This window comes from Salmo trutta, chromosome 14 (genome assembly GCF_901001165.1).
Source record: "Salmo trutta chromosome 14, fSalTru1.1, whole genome shotgun sequence".
NCBI classification, from domain to species: Eukaryota; Metazoa; Chordata; class Actinopteri; order Salmoniformes; family Salmonidae; genus Salmo; species Salmo trutta.
The window spans coordinates 2,055,238-2,076,983 of record NC_042970.1 but is presented as its reverse complement, the minus strand read 5'-3'; the positions used below and the strand labels follow the sequence as shown (position 1 = coordinate 2,076,983).

The window sequence follows — 21,746 nt, the reverse complement described above, 5'->3', positions numbered from 1 at the left end:
GGTATTATGTCTCCTGAATGCTAAACCAGTTTAAACTACAGCTGTAATCTTGTTGGCCTGGGTCAGCTGGTATCATGTCTCTGTAGGCTAAACCAGTTTAAACTGCAGCTGTAGTCTCTTTGGCCTGGGTCAGCTGGTATCATGTCTCTGCAGGCTAAACCAGTTTAAACTGCAGCTGTAGTCTCTTTGGCCTGGGTCAGCTGGTATCATGTCTCTGCAGGCTAAACCAGTTTAAACTACAGCTGTAGTCTCGTTGGCCTGGGTCAGCTGGTATCATGTCTCCTGTATGCTAAACCAGTTTAAACTGCAGCTGTAGTCTCTTTGGCCTGGATCAGCTGGTATCATGTCTCCTGTAGGCTAAACCAGTTTAAACTGCAGCTGTAATCTCTTTGGCCTGGATCAGCTGGTATCATGTCTCTGCAGGCTAAACCAGTTTAAACTGCAGCTGTAGTCTCTTTGGCCTGGGTCAGCTGGTATCATGTCTCTGCAGGCTAAACCAGTTTAAACTGCAGCTGTAGTCTTTTTGGCCTGGGTCAGCTGGTATCATGTCTCTGCAGGCTAAACCAGTTTAAACTGTAATAGAGAGGCAACCAATGTAATTTGCTGGGTCATTGTTACCAAATGATGCTCATAGTCTCATTCATTGGTCGGAGCGGGAGAAGCTAAATGCCGTGCTAATTTCTGAAGATTTAATATTGACATAGCACTGGCTCCCCAAGAAACTGCTGCAGCAATGACAACGTAATCAGTGGGTGAGGGGGATTTCAGATAAAGTGGGGGGACAAAAAGCATACAATTCCCCCATCCATAATCTGATAGTGGGGTGGTAGATACTCAGTCTGCTCTATGAGGATCATTTTAAATGGGAAATGAATGTAAATGCAAAAAAAGTGCATAGAACCGAATCTCATCGCATCACTTTGTTCCCCTTCTCAAACCGAATCGCATCACTTTGTTCCCCTTCTCAAACCGAATCGCATCACTTTGTTCCCCTTCTCAAACCGAATCGCATCACTTTGTTCCCCTTCTCAAACCGAATCGCATCACTTTGTTCCCCTTCTCAAACCGAATCGCATCACTTTGTTCCCCTTCTCAAACCGAATCGCATCACTTTGTTCCCCTTATCAAACCGAATCGCATCACTTTGTTCCCCTTATCAAACCGAATCGCATCACTTTGTTCCCCTTATCAAACCGAATCGCATCACTTTGTTCCCCTTCTCAAACCGAATCGCATCACTTTGTTCCCCTTCTCAAACCGAATCGCATCACTTTGTTCCCCTTCTCAAACCGAATCGCATCACTTTGTTCCCCTTCTCAAACCGAATCGCATCACTTTGTTCCCCTTCTCAAACCGAATCGCATCACTTTGTTCCCCTTATCAAACCGAATCGCATCACTTTGTTCCCCTTATCAAACCGAATCGCATCACTTTGTTCCCCTTATCAAACCGAATCGCATCACTTTGTTCCCCTTCTCAAACCGAATCGCATCACTTTGTTCCCCTTATCAAACCGAATCGCATCACTTTGTTCCCCTTCTCAAACCGAATCGCATCACTTTGTTCCCCTTATCAAACAGTTGCACCAAATCATTTAGGATTAAAACGTATGGTTCCTGTATGTTATCAGAGCCCATCTACACCAAACAACAATATAAACACAACATGTAAAGTGTTGGTCCCATGTTTCATGAGCTGAACTTTTCCACATGCGCCAAAAGCTTTTTTCTCTCAAATTTTGCACACAAATTTGTTTACATCCTTGTTTAGTGAGCATATCTCCTTTGCCAAGATAATCCATCCATTTGACAGTTGTGGCATATCAAGAAGCTGATTTAAACAGCATGATTATTACACAGGTGCACCTTGTGCTGGGGACAATAAAAGGCTACTCTAAAATGTGTAATTTTGTCACAACACAAAGCCATAGATGTCTCACGTTTTGAGGGAGCGTGCAATTAGCATGCTGACTGCAGGAATGTTCACCAGAGCTGTTGCCAGATTATTGAATGTTAATTTCTCAACCATAAGCCGCCTCCAACTTCTTTTTAGAGAATTTGGCAGTACGTCCAACCGGCCTTAGTACCGCAGACCACGTGTAACCACGCCAGCCCAGGACTTCCACTTCTGTCTTCTTCACCTGTGGGATCGTCTGAGACCAGCCACCCGGACAGCTGATGAAACTGATTTTACACAACCAAAGATTTCTGCACAAACTGTCAGAAACCGTCTCAGGGAAGCTCTTCTGCGTACTCGTCGTCCTCACCGATTCAGCGTTGTAACAGACTTCAAATGCTCACCTTCGATGGCCACTGGCACACTTGAGACATGTGCTCTTCACAGATGAATCCCGGTTTCAATTGTACCTGGCAGTATGGCGTCGTGTGGGCGAGTGGTTTGCTGATGTCAACGTTGTGAACAGAGTGCCCCATGGTGGAGGTGGGGTTATGGTGTGGGCAGGCATAAGCTACGGACAACAAACACAATTGCATTTTATTGATGGTAATTTGAATGCACAGAGATACCGTGACGAGATCCTGAGGCCCATTGTGGTGCCATTCATCCACCGCCATCACCTCATGTTTCAGAATGATAATACACGGCCCCAATGTCACAAGGATCTGTACACAATTCCTGGAAGCTGAAAATGTCCAAGTTCTTCCATGGCCTCCATACTTACCAGACATGTCACCCATTGTGCATGTTTGGGATGCTCTGGATCGACCTGTACGACGGCGTGTTCCAGTTCCCACCAATATCCAGCAACTACACACAGCCATTGAAGAGGAGTGGGACAACATTCCACAGCCTGATCAACTCTACATTTGTAGACATGTTATTTCATGTGATTTTATTTGAAGTTCAGTGTTCTGAGAGTGTTTTTTATAGTAGTTGTCCCCTGTTGTAACTTCCTGTCTCTCTGTAGAACACCAACTGGATGCTAAAGACTCTGAAATGTCAGATACACTGAGTCCCAGCAAGGACCGTAGCAGTGACGACATGTCGGGTAACAACACCTCATAAATAGTCAAATGTTGAAATCTATAAACAAGACATCTTTTTTTTGGCTAAAAGATTAACAATTGTGAAGTTGTCAGAGTTATGTAGATATTTTCTATTCATTTATGAGGACTGACGAAGTGAAATAATTTGACTTTGTATATTAATTCATGAAGTTAATGAATTAGTCTTCGTGTTTATGAACTAAAAACGTGTACATAAATGTACAATATTAACATTGTAACGTTGTAAATGTATTCTTGTATTATTTGAACCCTGAATGATGAAATGATATAAGCAGTATTGTGTCCAGACCAGAGCCATGGAATAACTATAGATCTACTGTCACTCGTTTAGTTTTCTTGTTTGTCCTGGTCTGGTCCTAGCGCACTGTTAATCCTCTCTCACTTGCTCTGTTCACTCTTCCTCTCCTCTTCCTCTCTTCTCTCTTTCTCTTCTTTCTCTCTGTCTCTCTGTGTGTGTGTGTGTGTGTGTGTGTGTGTGTGTGTGTGTGTAGATGGAAACATGGATGATCATGAGCTGAACGAGCCACAGAACAGGGTCGCCCTGCTCAAAGGTAATACATATTTAATGTTTTATTGCGTCTCGTTGCCATAAAATCTGTTGTCAAGAGGTAGCTGGATGGATCAACAGTGCCAAACCTGGCTAGTGCCTGGGGGACTATTGAATATATATATGGAGGTTAGGGGGTGGAGTGGGATGACGGAGTGGCTGCTGGAGGGGTTGGGGTGGTGGACCCTGACGGAGTGGCTGCTGGAGGGGGTGGGGTGGTGGACCCTGATGGAGGGGGTGGGGGGGTGGGGTGGTGGACCCTGATGGAGTGGCTGTTGGAGGGGGTGGGGTGGTGGACCCTGATGGAGGGGGTGGGGGGGTGGGGTGGTGGACCCTGATGGAGTGGCTGTTGGAGGGGGTGGGGTGGTGGACCCTGATGGAGGGGGTGGGGGGGGGGGGGGTGGTGGACCCTGATGGAGTGGCTGTTGGAGGGGGTCGGGGTGGTGGACCCTGATGGAGTGGCTGCTGGAGGGGGTGGGGTTACAGGGGGGTGGAAACGCTCTTCCAACATATTCCCCAAGTGCAAAAATTGTCATGAAAGGACTGGAGTGGGTTAGAATGGGCTGGTCGAGGAGTGGCTCCCCATCTGAAAGGACTGGAGTGGGTAAGGGTTAGAATGGGCTGGTCGAGGAGTGGCTCCCCATCTGAAAGGACTGGAGTGGGTTAGAATGGGCTGGTCGAGGAGTGGCTCCCCATCTGAAAGGACTGGAGTGGGTAAGGGTTAGAATGGGCTGGTCGAGGAGTGGCTCCCCATCTGAAAGGACTGGAGTGGGTTAGAATGGGCTGGTCGAGGAGTGGACCCTCATCTGAAAGGACTGGAGTGGGTTAGAATGGGCTGGTCGAGGAGTGGCTCCCCATCTGAAAGGACTGTAGTGGGTTAGAATGGGCTGGTCGAGGAGTGGACCCCCATCTGAAAGGACTGGAGTGGGTAAGGGTTAGAATGGGCTGGTCGAGGAGTGGACCCTCATCTGAAAGGACTGTAGTGGGTTAGAATGGGCTGGTCGAGGAGTGGACCCCCATCTGAAAGGACTTAATATACTCCCACACCTACCGGTAGTAATTAGGGTCTGAGGCAGAGCCATGGTTGATTATTCATCACTGTAGCGTGTCACAAATCATTTGAGCAACAGGCAGCCAGCCACGTGTGGTGGTTATACAGATACGGTGCAGATGTCCGTATTTAGGCTTGGCGATATACCGTATGCTGGGGTGTTTAGAGCGTTGGACTGGTTAGAGCGTTGGACTGGTTAGAGCGTTGGCGATATATTGTATGCTGGGGTGTTTAGAGCGTTGGACTGGTTAGAGCGTTGGACTGGTTAGAGCGTTGGACTGGTTAGAGCGTTGGACTGGTTAGAGCGTTGGAGATATACCGTATGCTGAGGTGTTTCGAAACGTCTCGTAGAGATGTTTGCTACGCCAGTGCGTATAGCTATTCAGTGAAGTATAACTAAGAAATCTAACTGGTGGGAAATTATCCCGCTCAGGGCTCCAGCTATGCGTGTGGTTTGCTAACTTCCCAGCTGTGAAGATCGAGCTTCTTGGTAACAGCTGAGACCTTCAACCCCCTCCTGGATCCAGATCCCGGTCTTTTATTTTAAATAGCGCTTCTTCTGTGCACATTGGGGAATACCATATACCCCTGTATGGTACAGAAATGGTATGAACATCTGCATACTGCCCAACCCTATCCATAACTTCCTGATCAATTATGAAAACATAAATAAACAACTGACTTTGATTAGAAGTTTTTCTGTGGCTTGGGTGGCCTTTCAATCTAAGCCCAAGCCTTTGCATTCCATGTACTCTGTACAGCTACCAGCATGGGTTCAGATCCCACCCACCGCTCTATCACCCTCATCTCCATAGTTTCCTCTATGCCTATATCTAACTATATCCCGCCTGTCCGTCCCGGTCTAGATGAGCTGCGGATGGCCAACCTGGAGCCTGGGGACAGAGAGCAGGTGATTCACCACCTCCACAAAGAGCTGCTGGAGACCCAGGAGTTGGCCAACACAGGCAAGCAGAAGTGTCTGGAGCTCCAGGCCTTACTGGAAGAGGAGAGGAGGAGCAACAGGCAGCAGACTGAGGAGTCAGCCAAGCAGATCCACTACCTACAGAGTGAGTATAGTACCGATCGGTACCTGCAAGAGGGACTTAACTAGAGTTAACCATGGGGCGGCAGGTAGCCTAGTGGTTAGAGCGTTGGACTAGTAACCGAAAGGTTCCTAGATCGAATCCCCGAGCTGACAAGGTAAAAATCTGTCGTTCTGCCCCTGAACAAAGCAGTTAGCCTAGGAACAGCTGTCATTGAAAATAAGAATTTGTTCTTAACTGACTTACCTATTTAAATAAAGGTGAAATAAAAAAAACTGACTTGGATCACACACACACACACACACACACACACACACATATATATAAAAAAAATAAAGAACACTTAAACAACACATCCTAGATATGAATGAAAGAAATAATCTTATTAATTACTTTTTTCTTTACATAGTTGAATGTGCTAACAACAAAATCACACAAAAATAATCAATGGAAATCCAATTTATCAACCCATGGAGGTCTGGATTTGGAGTCACACTACAGGCTGATCCAACTTTGATGTAATGTCGGAAAGTATTCAGACCCCTTGACTTTTCCACATTTTGTTATTCTAAAATTATTATTATTTATTTCTCATCAATCTACACACAACACCCCAAAATGACAAAGCGAATACATGTTTTTAGAAATGTTTGCAAATGTATTAAATATAAATAAACAAACCTTATTTACATAAGTATTCAGACCCTTTGCTATGAGACTCTAAATTGAACTCAGGTGCATCCTCTTTCCATTGATCATCCTTGAGATGTTTCTACAACTTGATTGGAGTCCAGCTGTGGTAAATTGAATTAATTGGACACGATTTGGAAAGGCACACACCTGTCTATATGAGGTCCCACAGTTGACAGTACATGTCAGAGAAAAAACCAAGCCATGAAGTCAAAGGAATTGTCCATAGAGCTCCGAGACAGAGTTGTGTCGAGGCACAGATCTGGGGAAGGGTACCAAAAAAATGTCTGCAGCATTGAAGGTCCCCAAGAACATAGTGGCCTACATCATTCTTAAATGGAAGAAGTTTGGAACCACCAAGACTCTTCCTAGAGCTGGCTGCCCGGCCAAACTAAGTAATCGGGGTAGAACGGCCTTGGTAAGGGAGGTGACCAAGCATCTGATGGTCATTCTGACAAAGCTCCAGAGTTCCTCTGTGGAGATGGGAGAGCCTTCCAGAAGGACAACCATCTCTGCAGCACTCCACCATTCAGGCCTTTATGGTAGAGTGGCCAGACGGAAGCCACTCCTCAGTAAAAGGCACATGACAGCACGCATGGAGTTTGCTAAAAGGCACCTAAAGGACACTGTGAGAAACAACATTCTCTGGTCTGATGAAACCAAGATTGAACTCTTTGGCCTTAATTCAAAGTGTCACGTCTGGATGAACCTGGCACCATCCCTATGGTGAAGCATCATGGTGGCAGCATCATGCTGTGGGGATGTTTTTCAGTGGCAGGGACTGGGAGACTTGTCAGGATTGAGGGAAAGATGAACAGAGCAAAGTACAGAGAGATCCGTGATGAAAACCTGCTCCAGAGCGCTCAGGACCTCCGACTGGGGTGAAGGCTCACCTTCCAACAGGACAATGACCCTAAGCACACAGCCAAGACAATGCAGGAGTGGCTTCGGGACAAGTCTCTGAATGTCCTTGAGTGGCCCATCAAGAGCCCAGACTTGAACCTGATCGAACATCTCTGGAGAGATCTGAAAATAGCTGTGCCGTGACGCTCCCCATCCAACCTAACAGAGCTTGAGAGGATCTGCAGAGAAGAATGTGAGAAACTCACCAAATACAGGTGTGCCAAGCTTGTAGCGTCATACCCAAGAAGACTCAAGGCTGTAATCACTGCCAAAGGTGCTTCAACAAAGTACTCAGTAAATTATGTTTCAGTTGTTTAGTAAAACATTTTAATTAAACAATTATACATTTCTGCCATGCTAGAGTCAACTGTAAGTGCTGTTATTGTGAAGTGTAAACGTCTAGGAGCAACAACGGCTAAGCCGCGAAGTGGTAGGCCACACAAACTCACCGAACGGAACCGCCGAGTTCTGAAGCGCGTAGCTCGTAATAATCGTTTGTCTTCGGGTTGGAACACTCACTACCGAGTTCCAAACTGCCTCGTGCTGACGTTGCTTCCAAAGCATTGTTCGTTGGGAGCTTCATGAAATGGGTTTCCATGGCCAAGCAGCCGCACACAAGTCTAAGATCACCATGCGCAATGCCAAGCGTCAGCTGGAGTGGTGTAAAGCTCGCCACCATTGGACTCGGGAGCAGTGGAAACGTATTCTCTGGAGTAATGAATCACTCACCATCTGGGTTTGGCGGATGCCTGGTGAATTCTACCTGCCCGACTGCATAGTGCCAACTGTAAAGTTTGGTGGACTAGGAATAATGGTCTGGGGCTGTTTTTCATGGTTCGGGTTAGGCCCCTTGGTTCCAGTGAAGGGAAATCTTAACTCTTCAGCATGAAATTACATTATAGACGATTCTGTGCTTCCAACTTTGTGGTAACAGTTTGGGGAAGGCCCTTTCCTGTTTCAGCATGACAATGCCCCTGTGCACAAAGTGAGGTTGTCTAGTGGAAAGCCTGAAGAGTGAAGGCTGTTATAGCAGTAAAGGGGGACCAACTCTATGTTAATGCCAAGATTTTGGAATGAGATGTTCGAAAAGCAGGTGTCAACATACTTTTGGCCATGTAGTGTACAAAACATTAAGGACACCTTCCTATTAATGACTTTCCCTCAGAACAGCCTCAGTTCATCAGGGTCATGGACTCTACAAGGTGTCAAGCGTCCCACAGGGATGCTGGTCCATGTTGACTCCAATGCTTCCCCACAGTTGTCCAGTTGGCTGGATGTCCTTTGGGTGGTGGACCATTCTTGATACACACTAGAAACTGTTGAGCGTTATAAACCCAGTAGCGCTGAAACAAACCGGTTCGCCTGGCACCTACTTCCATCCCCTGTTCAAAGGCACTTAAATCTTTTGTCTTGCCCATTCACCCTCTGAATGGCACATGTACACAATCCATGTCTCAATTATCAAAAGGCAAAAAAAATCCTTCTTTAACCTGTCTCCTCCCCTTCATCTACACTGATTGAAGTGGATTTAACAGGTGACATCAATAAGGGATCATAGCTTTCACCTGGTCAGTCCATGTCATGGAAAGAGATGTTCTATATTATATAGTGTATATGAAAGTATATACCATCTGTTTCCAGGTCAGTTGGGGAAGAGATGTTCTATATTATATAGTGTATATGAACGTATATACCATCTGTTTCCAGGTCAGTTGGGGAAGAGATGTTCTATATTATATAGTGTATATGAATGTATATACCATCTGTTTCCAGGTCAGTTGGGGAAGCTAGCGGTAGACATGGAGGAGCTGAAGGAGCGAAGAGAGAGCAGCGTCAGCAGCACACAGGAGGAGCTGTACTCGACTCAGGAGGAGGTGCTCGTTCTCCACCACGCCATGGAGGCCGCCACGGCCGAGAGGGAGCGTGACATCGCCGCCCTGCAGAGGGACCTGGGAGGTGTCACGGCCGAGCTGGAGAAGTGGCGTCAGGCTGCGTCCAAATACGAACAGGAGATCAACTCCCTGCAGGCCACCTTCCAACAGCAGAGCCTGCACCAGCAGAGTACTAACGATCTACAAGGTACGATACTAAACCTAATCACTGACCCCTAAACCCATCATCACTAGACTCTAGTGATGATGTAGAACACGTCGGCACTAGACTCTCTAGTGATGATGTAGAACACGTCGGCACTAGACTCTCTAGTGATGATGTAGAACACGTCGGCACTAGACTCTAGTGATGATGTAGAACACGTCGGCACTAGACTCTCTAGTGATGATGTAGAACACGGCACTAGACTCTCTAGTGATGATGTAGAACACGTCGGCACTAGACTCTCTAGTGATGATGTAGAACACGTCGGCACTAGACTCTCTAGTGATGATGTAGAACACGTCGGCACTAGACTCTCTAGTGATGATGTAGAACACGTCGGCACTAGACTCTCTAGTGGTGATGTAGAACACGGCACTAGACTCTCTAGTGGTGATGTAGAACACGTCGGCACTAGACTCTCTAGTGATGATGTAGAACACGTCGGCACTAGACTCTCTAGTGGTGATGTAGAACACGTCGGCACTAGACTCTAGTGATGATGTAGAACACGTCGGCACTAGACTCTCTAGTGATGATGTAGAACACGGCACTAGACTCTCTAGTGATGATGTAGAACACGTCGGCACTAGACTCTCTAGTGATGATGTAGAACACGTCGGCACTAGACTCTCTAGTGATGATGTAGAACACGTCGGCACTAGACTCTAGTGGTGATGTAGAACACGGCACTAGACTCTCTAGTGGTGATGTAGAACACGTCGGCACTAGACTCTCTAGTGGTGATGTAGAACACGGCACTAGACTCTAGTGATGATGTAGAACACGTCGTCGATCGACTCTGGGGAGGGGTTAAAGAAGGCTTCGATTCCACCGCGTTTCATTGTTGTTCTTGATGGCTAGCTAAGAAATGGGAAAAGTTCTGAGGGAAAGCGCGAAAAGGGATTGGTTGTGCCTGGCATGTGATTGGTTTAATTTGTTACATGTAAACATTTGTAGCATTATCATTGGTTACGAGTAAACATTTGTAGCATTATGATTAGTTACGATTTGTAAACGATGTATCAGCCTGTCTGGTTTGAGCAGTGAAGTGGTGAAATATTGTGCGCACTTTAGACCCTCCCCTAAAACTTCCAACTGCAGAGCCAGCACCAGCAGAGAGCTACAAGTTACGTTACGATTAGAAGTTCACCGATTATGATTTTTCAACACCGATACCGATTATTGGAGGACCAGAAAAGCCGATACCGATTAATCGGCCGTTTTTTTAAAAACATTTTTTTATTATTATTATAATGACAATTACAACAATGCTGAAGGAACACTTATTTTAACTTAATATAATACATCAATAAAATCAATTTAGCCTCAAATAAATAATGAAACATGTTCAATTTGGTTTAAATAATGCAGAAACAAAGTGTTGGAGAAGAAAGTAAAAGTGCAATATGTGCCATGTAAAAAAGCTAACGTTTAAGTTCCTTGCTCAGAACATGAGAACATATGAAAGCTGGTGGTTCCTTTTAACATGAGTCTTCAATATTCCCAGGTAAGAAGTTTTAGGTTGTAGTTATTATAGGACTATTTCTCTCTATACCATTTGTATTTCATATACCTTTGACTATTGAATGTTCTTATAGGCACTTTAGTATTGCGTAAAACTGACTATCCTACCAATCCTCGACTTCGGCGATGTAATTTTTACAGTATACCTCTCCTCGCCCCTACCTGGGCTCGAACCAGGAACACATCAACAACAGCCACCCTCGAAGCATCGTTACCCATCGCTCCACAAAAGCCGCGGCCCTTGCAGAGCAAGGGGAACAGCTACTCCAAGTCTCAGAGCGAGTGACGTTTGAAACGCTATTAGTGCGCACCCGCTAACTATCTAGCCTTTTCACATCGGTTACACCAGCCTAATCTCGGGAGTTGATAGGCTTGAAGCACAGCGACGAGCTGCTGGCAAACGCATGAAAGTGCTGTTTGAATGAATGCTTACGAGCCTGCTGCTGCCTACCGTCGCTCAGTCAGACTGCTCTATCAAATATCAAATCATAGACTAAATCATAACATAATAACACACAGAAATACGAGCCTTTGGTCATTGATGTGGTCGAATCCGGAACCTATCATTTTGAAAACAAAACATTTATTCTTTCAGTGAAATACGGAACCGTTCCGTATTTTATCTAACGGATGGCATCCCTAAGTCTAAATATTCCTGTTACATTGTACAACCTTCAATGTCATAATTATGTACAATTCTGGCAAATGAATTACAGGCTTTGTTAGGAATGAATGGACACAAATGCACACAGTTCGCAATGAGCCAGGCGGCCCAAACTGCTGCATATACCCTGACTGCTTGCACGGAACGCAAGAGAAGTGACACAATTTCCATAGTTATAAGAAATTCATGTAAGCAGGCAATATTAACTAAATATGCAGGTTTAAAAATATATACTTGTGTATTGATTTTAAAGAAAGGCATTGATGTTTTTGATTAGGTACACATTGGTGCAACGACAGTGCTTTTTTTCGCGAATGCGCTTGTTAAATCATCACCTGTTTGTCGAAGTAGGCTCTGATTTGATGAGAAATGAACAGGCACGGCATCGATTATATGCAACGCAGGACACGCTAGATAAACTAGTAATATCATCAACCGTGTGTAGTTAACTAGTGATTATGTTAAGATTGTTTTTTATAAGATAAGTTTAATGCTAGCTAGCAACTTACCTTGGTTTTTTGCTGCCCTCGCGTAACAGTTAGTCAGCCTGCCACGCAGGCTCCTCTTGGAGTGCAATGTATGGCAGGTGGTTAGAGCATTGGACAAGTAACCGGAAGGTTGCAAAAACAAATCCCTGAGCTGACAAGGTAAAAATCTGTCGTTCTGCCCTGAACAAGGCAGTTAACCCACCGTTCCTAGGCCGTCATTGAAAATAAGAATGTGTTCTTAACTGACTTGCCTAGTTAAATAAAGGTTCAATCAAAATATATTTATTTTTTTAAATCTTCAAAACCTGTGTATAATTTAGTCAGACTAAAGTTTGTTTTGGGTACGAGGGGCTTTTTAATGGGTCTGGATACCATATGTTTTTTGGGCAATCATCTCAACAACTTTTACCTTGTAGCTCGGTATCTCTCTGCTGGTGCAGTCGGAAGGGGTCAGGGTTAGTATATTATCGTAACTAGAGGTCGACCGATTAATCGGAATGGCTGATTAATTAGGGCCGATTTCAAGTTTTCATAACAAATCGGTAATCGGTATTTTTGGACACCGATTTTGTACACCTTTATTTAAACTAGGCAAGTCGGTTAAGAAAGGATAGCCTTTAGCCGTACCCTCATCCTACTCTGTGTGTCCCCAGGCGCTGTCATTTGTTGACTTCTGTAACCGTAAAAGCTTTGGGTTCATGCATGTTAACATCAGAAGCCTCCTCCCTAAGTTTGTTTTACTCACTGGTTTAGCACTGTCAACCCTGATGTCCTTGCCGTGTCTGAATCCTGGCTTAGGAAGGCCACCAAAAATTCTGAGATTTCCATCCCCAACTACAACATTTTCCGTCAAGATAGAACTGCCAAAGGGGGAGGAGTTAGCCTGTAAAGTTCTGTCATACTATTCAGGTCTGTCCCCAAACAGTTCGAGCTTCTAATTAAATTTTTTTTATCCTTCCAGAAATAAATCTCTCAATGCTAGTGCCTGCTATAGACCCCCGTCAGCTCCCAGCTGTGCCTTGGACACCATATGTGAATTGATTTCCCCCCATCTATCTTCAGAGTTCGTTCTGTTAGGTGACCTAAACTGGGATATGCTTAACACTCCGGCCGTCCTCAATCTCACACATATTATCAAGGAACCTACCAGGTACAACCCTAAATCCGTAAACATGGGCACTCATAGATATCATCCTGACCAACTTGCCCTCTAAATACACCTCTGCTGTTTTCAATCAGGATCTCAGCGATCACAGCCTCATTGCCTGCATCCGTTATGGGTCCGCGGTCAAATGGCCGCCCCTCATCACTGTCAAACGCTCCCTAAGACACTTCTGCAAGCAGGCCTTTCTAATCGACCTGGCCCGGGTATCCTGGAAGGATATTGACCTCATGGCGTCAGTTGAGGATGCCTGGTTGTTAAAAGTAATTTCCTCACCATCTTAAATAAGCATGCTCCATTCAAAAAATGTAGAACTAAGAACAGATATAGCCCTTGGTTCACTCCAGACCTGACTGCTCTCGACCAGCAGAAAAACATCCTGTGGCGTACTGCTTTAGCATCGAATAGTCCCAGCGATATGCAACTTTTCAGGGAAGTCAGGAACCAATACACACAGTCAGTTAGGAAAGCTAAGGCTAGCTTTTTCAAACAGAAATTTGCATCCTTTAGCTCGAACTCCAAAAAGTTTTGGGACACTGTAAAGTCCATGGAGAACAAGATCACCTCCTCCCAGCTGCCCACTGCACTGAGGCTAGGAAACACGGTCACCACCGATAAATCCATGATAATTGAACATTTCAATAAGCATTTCTCTACGGCTGGCCATGCTTTCCTCCTGGCTACCCCTACCCCGGCCAACAGCCCTGCACCCCCCACAGCAACTCGCCCAAACCTCCCCATTTCTCCTTTACCCAAATCCAGATAGAAGATGTTCTGAAAGAGCTGCAAAACCTGGACCCCTACAAATCAGCTGGGCTGGACAATCTGGACCCTCTCTTTCTAAAACTATCCGCCGCCATTGTTGAAACCCCTATTACTAGCCTGTTCAACCTCTTTCGTATCATCTGAGATCCCCAAAGATTGGAAAGCTGCCGCGGTCATCCCCCTCTTCAAAGGGGGAGACACTCAATATCCAAACTGTTACAGACCAATATCCATCCTGCCCTGCCTTTCTAAAGTCTTTGAAAGCCAAGTTAACAAACAGATCACTGACCATTTCAAATCCCACTGTACCTTCTCCACTGTGCAGTCCGGTTTCTGAGCTGGTCATGGGTGCTCCTCAGCTACATTCATAACCGCCATCGATAAAAGACAGTACTGTGCAGCCGTCTTCATTGACCTGGCCAAGGCTTTTGACTCTGTCAATCACCACATTCTTATCGGCAGACTCAACAGCCTTGGCATCTCAAATGACTGCCTCGCCTGGTTTACCAACTACTTCTCTGATAGAGTTCAGTGTGTCAAATCGGAGGGCCTGTTGTCCGGACCTCTGGCAGTCTCTATGGGGGTGCCACAGGGTTCAATTCTCAGGCCGACTCCTTTCTCTGTATATATCAACGATGTCGCTCTTACAGCGGGTGATTCTCAGATCCACCTCTACGCAGACGACACCATTCTGTATACATCTGGCCTTTTCTTTGGACACTGTGTTAACAAACCTCCAAACGCGCTTCACTGCCATACAACACTTCTTCCGTGGCCTCCAACTGCATGATCTTCAACTGATTGCTGCCCGCACCCTTCCGCCCGACTAGCATCGCTACCCTAGACGGTTCTGACCTAGAATATGTGGACAACTACAAATACCTAGGTGTCTGGCTAGACTGTAAACTATCCTTCCAGACTCATATCAAGCATCTCCAATCCAATATTAAATCTAGAATCGGCTTCCTATTTCGCAACAAAGCCTCCTTCACTCATGCTGCCAAACATACCCTCGTAAAACTGACCATCCTGCCGATCCTCGACTTCGGCAATGTAATTTACAAAATAACCTCCAACACTCTACTCAGCAAACTGGATGCAGTCTATCACAGTGCCATCCGTTTTGTCACCAAAGCCCCATATACTACCCACCGCTGCGACCTGTATGATCTCGTTGGCTGGCCCTCGCTACATATTCGTCGCCAGACCCACTGGCTCCAGGTCATCTATAAGTCTATGTTAGGTAAAGCTCCGCTTTATCTCAGCTTACTGCTCACTGGTCACCATAACACCCACCCGTAGCACGCGCTCTAGCAGGTATATCTAACTGGTCATCCCCAAAGCCAACACCTCCTTTGGCCGCCTTTCCTTCCAGTTCTCTTCTGCCAATGACTGGAACGAATTGCAGAAATCACTGAAGCTGGAGACTTATATTTCCCTCGCTAACTTTAAACATCAGCTATCAGAGCAGCTTACCGATCGCTGCAGCTGTACATAGTCCATCTGTAAATAGCCCATCCATCTACCTACCTCATCCCCATATTGTTTTTATTTACTTTTCTGCTCTTTTGCACACCAGTATTTCTACTTGCATATCATCATCTGCACATCTCACTCGTGTTAATTTGATAAATTGTAATTACTTCGCTACAATGGCCTATTTGCCGTACCTCCTTACCTCATTTGCACACACTGTATATAGATTTTTTCTACTGTATTATTGGCTGTATGTTTCTTTATTCCATGTTTAACTCTGTGTTGTTGTTTCTGTCGCACTGCTTTGCTTTATCTTGGCTAGGTCGCAGTTATAAATGAGAACTTGTTATTAACTAGCCTACCTGGTTAAATAAAGGTGCAAAAAAATAAAACATTCTTATTTACAATGACGGCCTACCAGAAGGCAAAAGGCCTCTGACGGGGACCTGGGATTTAAAAAAAATAAATAAATACAATATAAATTATAGGACAAAACACGCATCACAAGAGAGAGAACTCTACATAAAGATAGACCTAAGACAACAGCATGGTAGCAGCACAACATGGTACAAGCACCTACTACCATATCCCGTACCATACTACCATATCCCGTACCATACTACCATATCCCGTACCATACTACCATATCCCGTACCATACTACCATATCCCCTACCATACTACCATATCCCGTACCATACTACCATATCCCGTACCATACTACCATATCCCGTACCATACTACCATATCCCGTACCATACTACCATATCCCCTACCATACTACCATATCCCCTACCATACTACCATATCCCCTACCATACTACCATATCCCGTACCATACTACCATATCCCCTACCATACTACCATATCCCGTACCATACTACCATATCCTGTACCATACTACCATATCCCCTACCATACTACCATATCCGGTACCATATCCCGTACCATACTACCATATTCCCTACCATACTACCATATCCCCTACCATATCCCCTACCATACTACCATACCCCGTACCATACTACCATACCCCGTACCATACTACCATACCCCGTACCATACTACCATACCCCGTACCATACTACCATACCCCGTACCATACTACCATATCCCGTACCATACTACCATATCCCGTACCATACTACCTACTACCATATCCCATACCATGCTACCATATCCCCTACATACTACCATATCCCCTACCATACTACCATATCCCCTACCATACTACCATAACCCCTACCATACTACCATATCCCCTACCATATCCCTACCATATCCCCTACCATACTACCATATCCCCTACCATACTACCATATCCCGTACCATATCCCCTACCATACTACCATATCCCGTACCATACTACCATATCCCGTACCATACTACCATATCCCTACCATACTACCATATCCCGTACCATACTACCATATCCCGTACCATATCCCCTACCATACTACCATATCCCCTACCATATCCCGTACCATATCCCCTACCATACTACCATATCCCTACCATACTACCATATCCCCTACCATACTACCATATCCCCTACCATACTACCATATCCCGTACCATACTACCATATCCCGTACCATACTACCATATCCCCTACCATACTACCATATCCCCTACCATACTACCATATCCTGTACCATACTACCATATCCCGTACCATACTACCATATCCCTACCATACTACCATATCCCGTACCATACTACCATATCCCGTACCATACTACCATATCCCGTACCATACTACCTACTACCATATCCCCTACCATACTACCATATCCCCTACCATACTACCATATCCCGTACCATACTACCATATTCCGTACCATACTACCATATCCCCTACCATACTACCATATCCCCTACCATACTACATACTACCATGTTGCCTTCATCCTGTCTGTTACATGTGAACTAATGGCTCAAGAATAAATGTTATGAATGTTTTTAAGGCTGAGCACAATGACTGTTCAAAGAGGATTGTAACCTGTCTACATCTCCTCTCTGTAGGAGAGTTGGAGAGTCTTCAGAAGGGCTGTTCCAGTCTGCAGCAGGAGTGTGACTGTCTCCGTTCTGAGAAGACTACCCTGGTGAACAGACTACACAGACTGGAGACTGACCTGGACAGGTGGGTCTACACACTGCAGATTGGGGGAGGGGAGGGGGGGTAGCTCTGTCAACTGAACACCTTAGGCGTCACACTAGACCTGTTAGGTGGTGGGATGAGGTCACTCCCACCCCTGCCTGTACAATGACATCCAACTAAAGGAAGGTGTCTGTTCTGAAAAGTGTTGCTTTTTTTCAGATTGAGTGTTTTTATAGTCGCATGTACAGGGTTGTAGGTGTGATTGCAGAGTACAGTGAAAATATTAGGTTTCGAGCTCCAACATGCAGTGAAATAAAATAATGAAAATGGTAATAAAAATAATAGTATGGGGGGATGACCATAGGGGGAACAGCAGCATGATCATTGAGGAGGTGGGGGGGGTGACCATAGGGGGAACAGCAGCATGATGTGGATGGAAGGGGGAGTGTGTTCACTCTGCAGAATGAGATCAAAGTACCTCTCTCTGAGATACAACATTTACAAAGACTTCAGACTTCTGTCCATGTGCTGAACCTTATCCTGACGTGATCTGCTGCTGTCCTCCCCTTCTCTTCCAGGGAGCAGACTGATGTGTTCAGACAATCCACTGGGCCCTGTTTGGACTATATCACAGTTCTGGACATGGTTTTATATGGTCTCTTTGTCCCCTTCTCTTCCAGGGAGCAGACTGATGTGTTCAGACAATCCACTGGGCCCTGTTTGGACTATATCACAGTTCTGGACATGGTTTTATATGGTCTCTTTTTCCCTCAGTTCCAGGGAGCAGACTGCCAGTCTGAACAGAAGTCTTCAGTTACTGGAGAAGTCCCAGGGAGAGATGCAGAGTAGACTGGGTTCACTGCAGGACCAACACCTCCTGGACGCTAACAAGCTGCATTCACAGCTGGCCCAGGCTGCTAGTAGGACACAGAGCCTGCAGAGAGAGGTAGGATATGGGTCTCATACTGCAGTCACAGCTAACCCAGGCTGCTAGCAGAGAGAGGTAGGATATGGGTCTCATACTGCAGTCACAGCTAACCCAGGCTGCTAGCAGAGAGAGGTAGGATATGGGTCTCATACTGCAGTCACAGCTGGCCCAGGCTGCTAGCAGAGAGAGGTAGGATATGGGTCTCATACTGCAGTCACAGCTGGCCCAGGCTGCTAGCAGAGAGAGGTAGGATAGGGGTCACATACTGCAGAGAGAGGTAGGATATGGGTCTCATACTGCAGTCACAGCTAACCCAGGCTGCTACCAGAGAGAGGTAGGATATGGGTCTCATACTGCAGTCACAGCTAACCCAGGCTGCTAGCAGAGAGAGGTAGGATATTGGTCTCATACTGCAGTCACAGCTAACCCAGGCTGCTAGCAGAGAGAGGTAGGATATGGGTCTCATACTGCAGTCACAGCTGGCCCAGGCTGCTAGCAGAGAGAGGTAGGATATGGGTCACATACTGCAGTCACAGCTAACCCAGGCTGCTAGCAGAGAGAGGTAGGATATGGGTCTCATACTGCAGTCACAGCTAACCCAGGCTGCTAGCAGAGAGAGGTAGGATATGGGTCACATACTGCAGTCACAGCTAACCCAGGCTGCTAGCAGAGAGAGGTAGGATATGGGTCTCATACTGCAGTCACTGTCTCTCCCCCCTTCTCTCTCTCTCTCTCTCTCTCCCTCTCTCTCTCCCTCTTTGTCTCTCCCCCCTTCTCTCTCTCTCCCTCTCCCTCTCTCTCTGTCTATCCCCCCATAGTATGAGGACACTCAGAACTTGCTATCTGATCTGAGGCAGCGTTATGAGAGGACTGAGCAGGAGAAACGCTCCATCAACGAGGAGCTGGAACAGTGTAAAATGAACCTCAAACTGCTGCAGGACAAGGGCAAGAATGTGAGTAGTGACCCTCTGACCCTAAACACAGGCCACCGATCTCTCTCTTGTCTGTGGTTCAGAGCCTGTACTGGATATGCTAAAGGAATCACAGTGGGTGCTCTGGGACATCTATGTCTGTTTTATAAGAACCATTTAATGATGTTCCCAATGAAATGTTCTTTTTTTGCAAGACATTTGATTGTAAGTCTTGGACAAGTAAGCATTGCCTGAGCCAGAATGTCCCATAGGGCATTTGATTGTAATTTATTTCAATCAGTCTTCACACATATATACCTTTTTATGAGATCTACAAAGACAGGTGAAAGTAGCTGACCAGAGTGTTGGGATGCCAGAAGACTATATACTACTACTACCATTCAGAGTTCCCAGCCGGAGAGATGACCAGAATAACCAAATGAATAATGAATAAATAGGGTGGAACTCCCTCTAGCCTAGGCTACATCCACTCTAACGGCATAATGCTTTTATATCTAAGATGGAGGGTGAGCAAGCATACACCTCAGGGAGTTATAACTGGTTCTCACTGTTACTAGACCTCCCTGAACAAAAATAACACCTGTGTTCAGCTTCTAGATGTGGTGTGACATATATCTATACCTGTGTTCAGCTTCTAGATGTGGTGTGATGTGTATCTATACCTGTGTTCAGCTTCTAGATGTGATGTGATGTGTATCTATACCTGTGTTCAGCTTCTAGATGTAGTGAGACATGTTCCCTGTGTTCCCCCCCTCCTGCCTCCAGTCCCCCCCTCCTGCCTCCCGCCCCCCCCCTCCTGCCTCCCGTCCCCCCCCTCCTGCCTCCCCCCCCTGCCTCCAGTCCCCCCCCTCCTGCCTCCAGTCCCCCCCCTCCTGCCTCCAGCCCCCACCTCCTGCCTCCAGCCCCCCCCTCCTGCCTCCAGCCCCCCCCTCCTGCCTCCAGTCCCCCCCTCCTGCCTCCAGTCCCCCCCTCCTGCCTCCAGTAACCCTCTCCTGCCTCCAGTCCCCCCCTTCTGCCTCCAGTTCGCCCCCTCCTGCCTCCAGTCCCCCCCGTCCCCCCCTCCTGCCTCCAGTCCCCCCCCCCTCCTGCCTCCAGTCCCCCCCTCCTGCCGTTACTATCCCCATGGCCCCACCATTCAGGTTTTTTGTTAATTGATTAGTTTTCATTTTTTATTAGTTTTCATTTCTTTGATTAGTTTACAATATTTGTTATTCTGTTTGATTATTCTCTCTGATTGATCCCCCCTCCTTTAGCCACCCATATTGCAGCCTGTCCAGGCCATTTTCATCGGCCTTATCCTGGCTTTGCTGTATTGGTGCTTCAGCCAGTTGTGGTAGAAAGGTACACAGTGTTCCTGTTGTGTTGATGTTGTCTGTCATCTGTCTGTTATCTTCATCATCAGTATCATCCTCTCTATAATTCTCTTCATCAGTATCATCCTCTCTAACCAATCAATCAAATGTATTTATAAAGCTCTTCTTACATCAGCTTATATCTCAAAGTGCTGTACAGAAACCCAGCCTAAAACCCCAAACAGCAAGCAATGCAGGTGTAGAAGCACGGTGGCTAGGAAAAACTCCCTAGAAAGGCCAAAACCTAGGAAGAAACCTAGAGAGGAACCAGGCTATGAGGGGTGGCCAGTCCTCTTCTGGCTGTGCCGGGTGGAGATTATAACAGAACATGGCCAACATGTTCAAATGTTCATAGATGACCAGCAGGGTCAAATAATAATAATCACAGTAGTTGTCGAGGGTGCAACAGGTCAGCACCTCAGGAGTAAATGTCAGTTGGCTTTTCATAGCCAAACATTCAGAGTTAGAGACAGCAGGTGCGGTAGAGAGAGTCCAAAACAGCAGGTCCGGGACAGGTAGCACGTCCGGTGAACAGGTCAGGGTTCCATAGTCGCAGGCAGAACAGTTGAAACTGGAGCAGCAGCACGGCCAGGTGGACTGGGGACAGCAAGGAGTCATCATGCCAGGTAGTCCTGAGGCATGGTCCTAGGGCTCAGGTCCTCCGAAAGAAAAAGAGAGAATTAGAGAGAGCATACGTAAATTCACAAAGGACACCGGATAAGACAGGAGAAATACTCCAGATATAAGACTGACCCTAGCCCCCCGACACATAAACTACTGCAGCATAAATACTGGAGGCTGAGACAGGCGGGGTTGGGTGACACTGACTCTAACTACCTTCATCCTCTATCTTCGGCGGTATCATCCTCTCTAACTGCCTTTGTCGGTATCGTCCGCTCTAACTCTCCTCGTCGGTGTCGTCCGCTCTAACTCTCCTCGTCGGTGTCGTCCGCTCTAACTCTCCTCGTCGGTGTCGTCCGCTCTAACTCTCCTCGTCG

General features: G+C 46.2%; 1 protein-coding gene across 3 annotated transcripts in view; it reads left to right on the top strand.

Moving 5' to 3' along the window:
• LOC115207228 (sarcolemmal membrane-associated protein) overlaps window positions 1-21,746 on the top strand; it is a 103,497-nt gene that overhangs the window by 74,429 nt on the left and 7,322 nt on the right. For all 3 annotated transcript variants that reach the window (XM_029774201.1, XM_029774203.1, XM_029774202.1), the window contains 8 exons: window positions 2,927-3,007; window positions 3,518-3,577; window positions 5,491-5,691; window positions 9,034-9,339; window positions 17,461-17,578; window positions 18,311-18,482; window positions 19,283-19,417; window positions 20,650-20,737. In XM_029774201.1, the coding sequence (XP_029630061.1) occupies window positions 2,927-3,007; window positions 3,518-3,577; window positions 5,491-5,691; window positions 9,034-9,339; window positions 17,461-17,578; window positions 18,311-18,482; window positions 19,283-19,417; window positions 20,650-20,733 (1,157 nt within the window). In that variant the 3' untranslated portion in view covers window positions 20,734-20,737. The remainder of the gene's footprint in view (window positions 1-2,926; window positions 3,008-3,517; window positions 3,578-5,490; window positions 5,692-9,033; window positions 9,340-17,460; window positions 17,579-18,310; window positions 18,483-19,282; window positions 19,418-20,649; window positions 20,738-21,746) is intronic.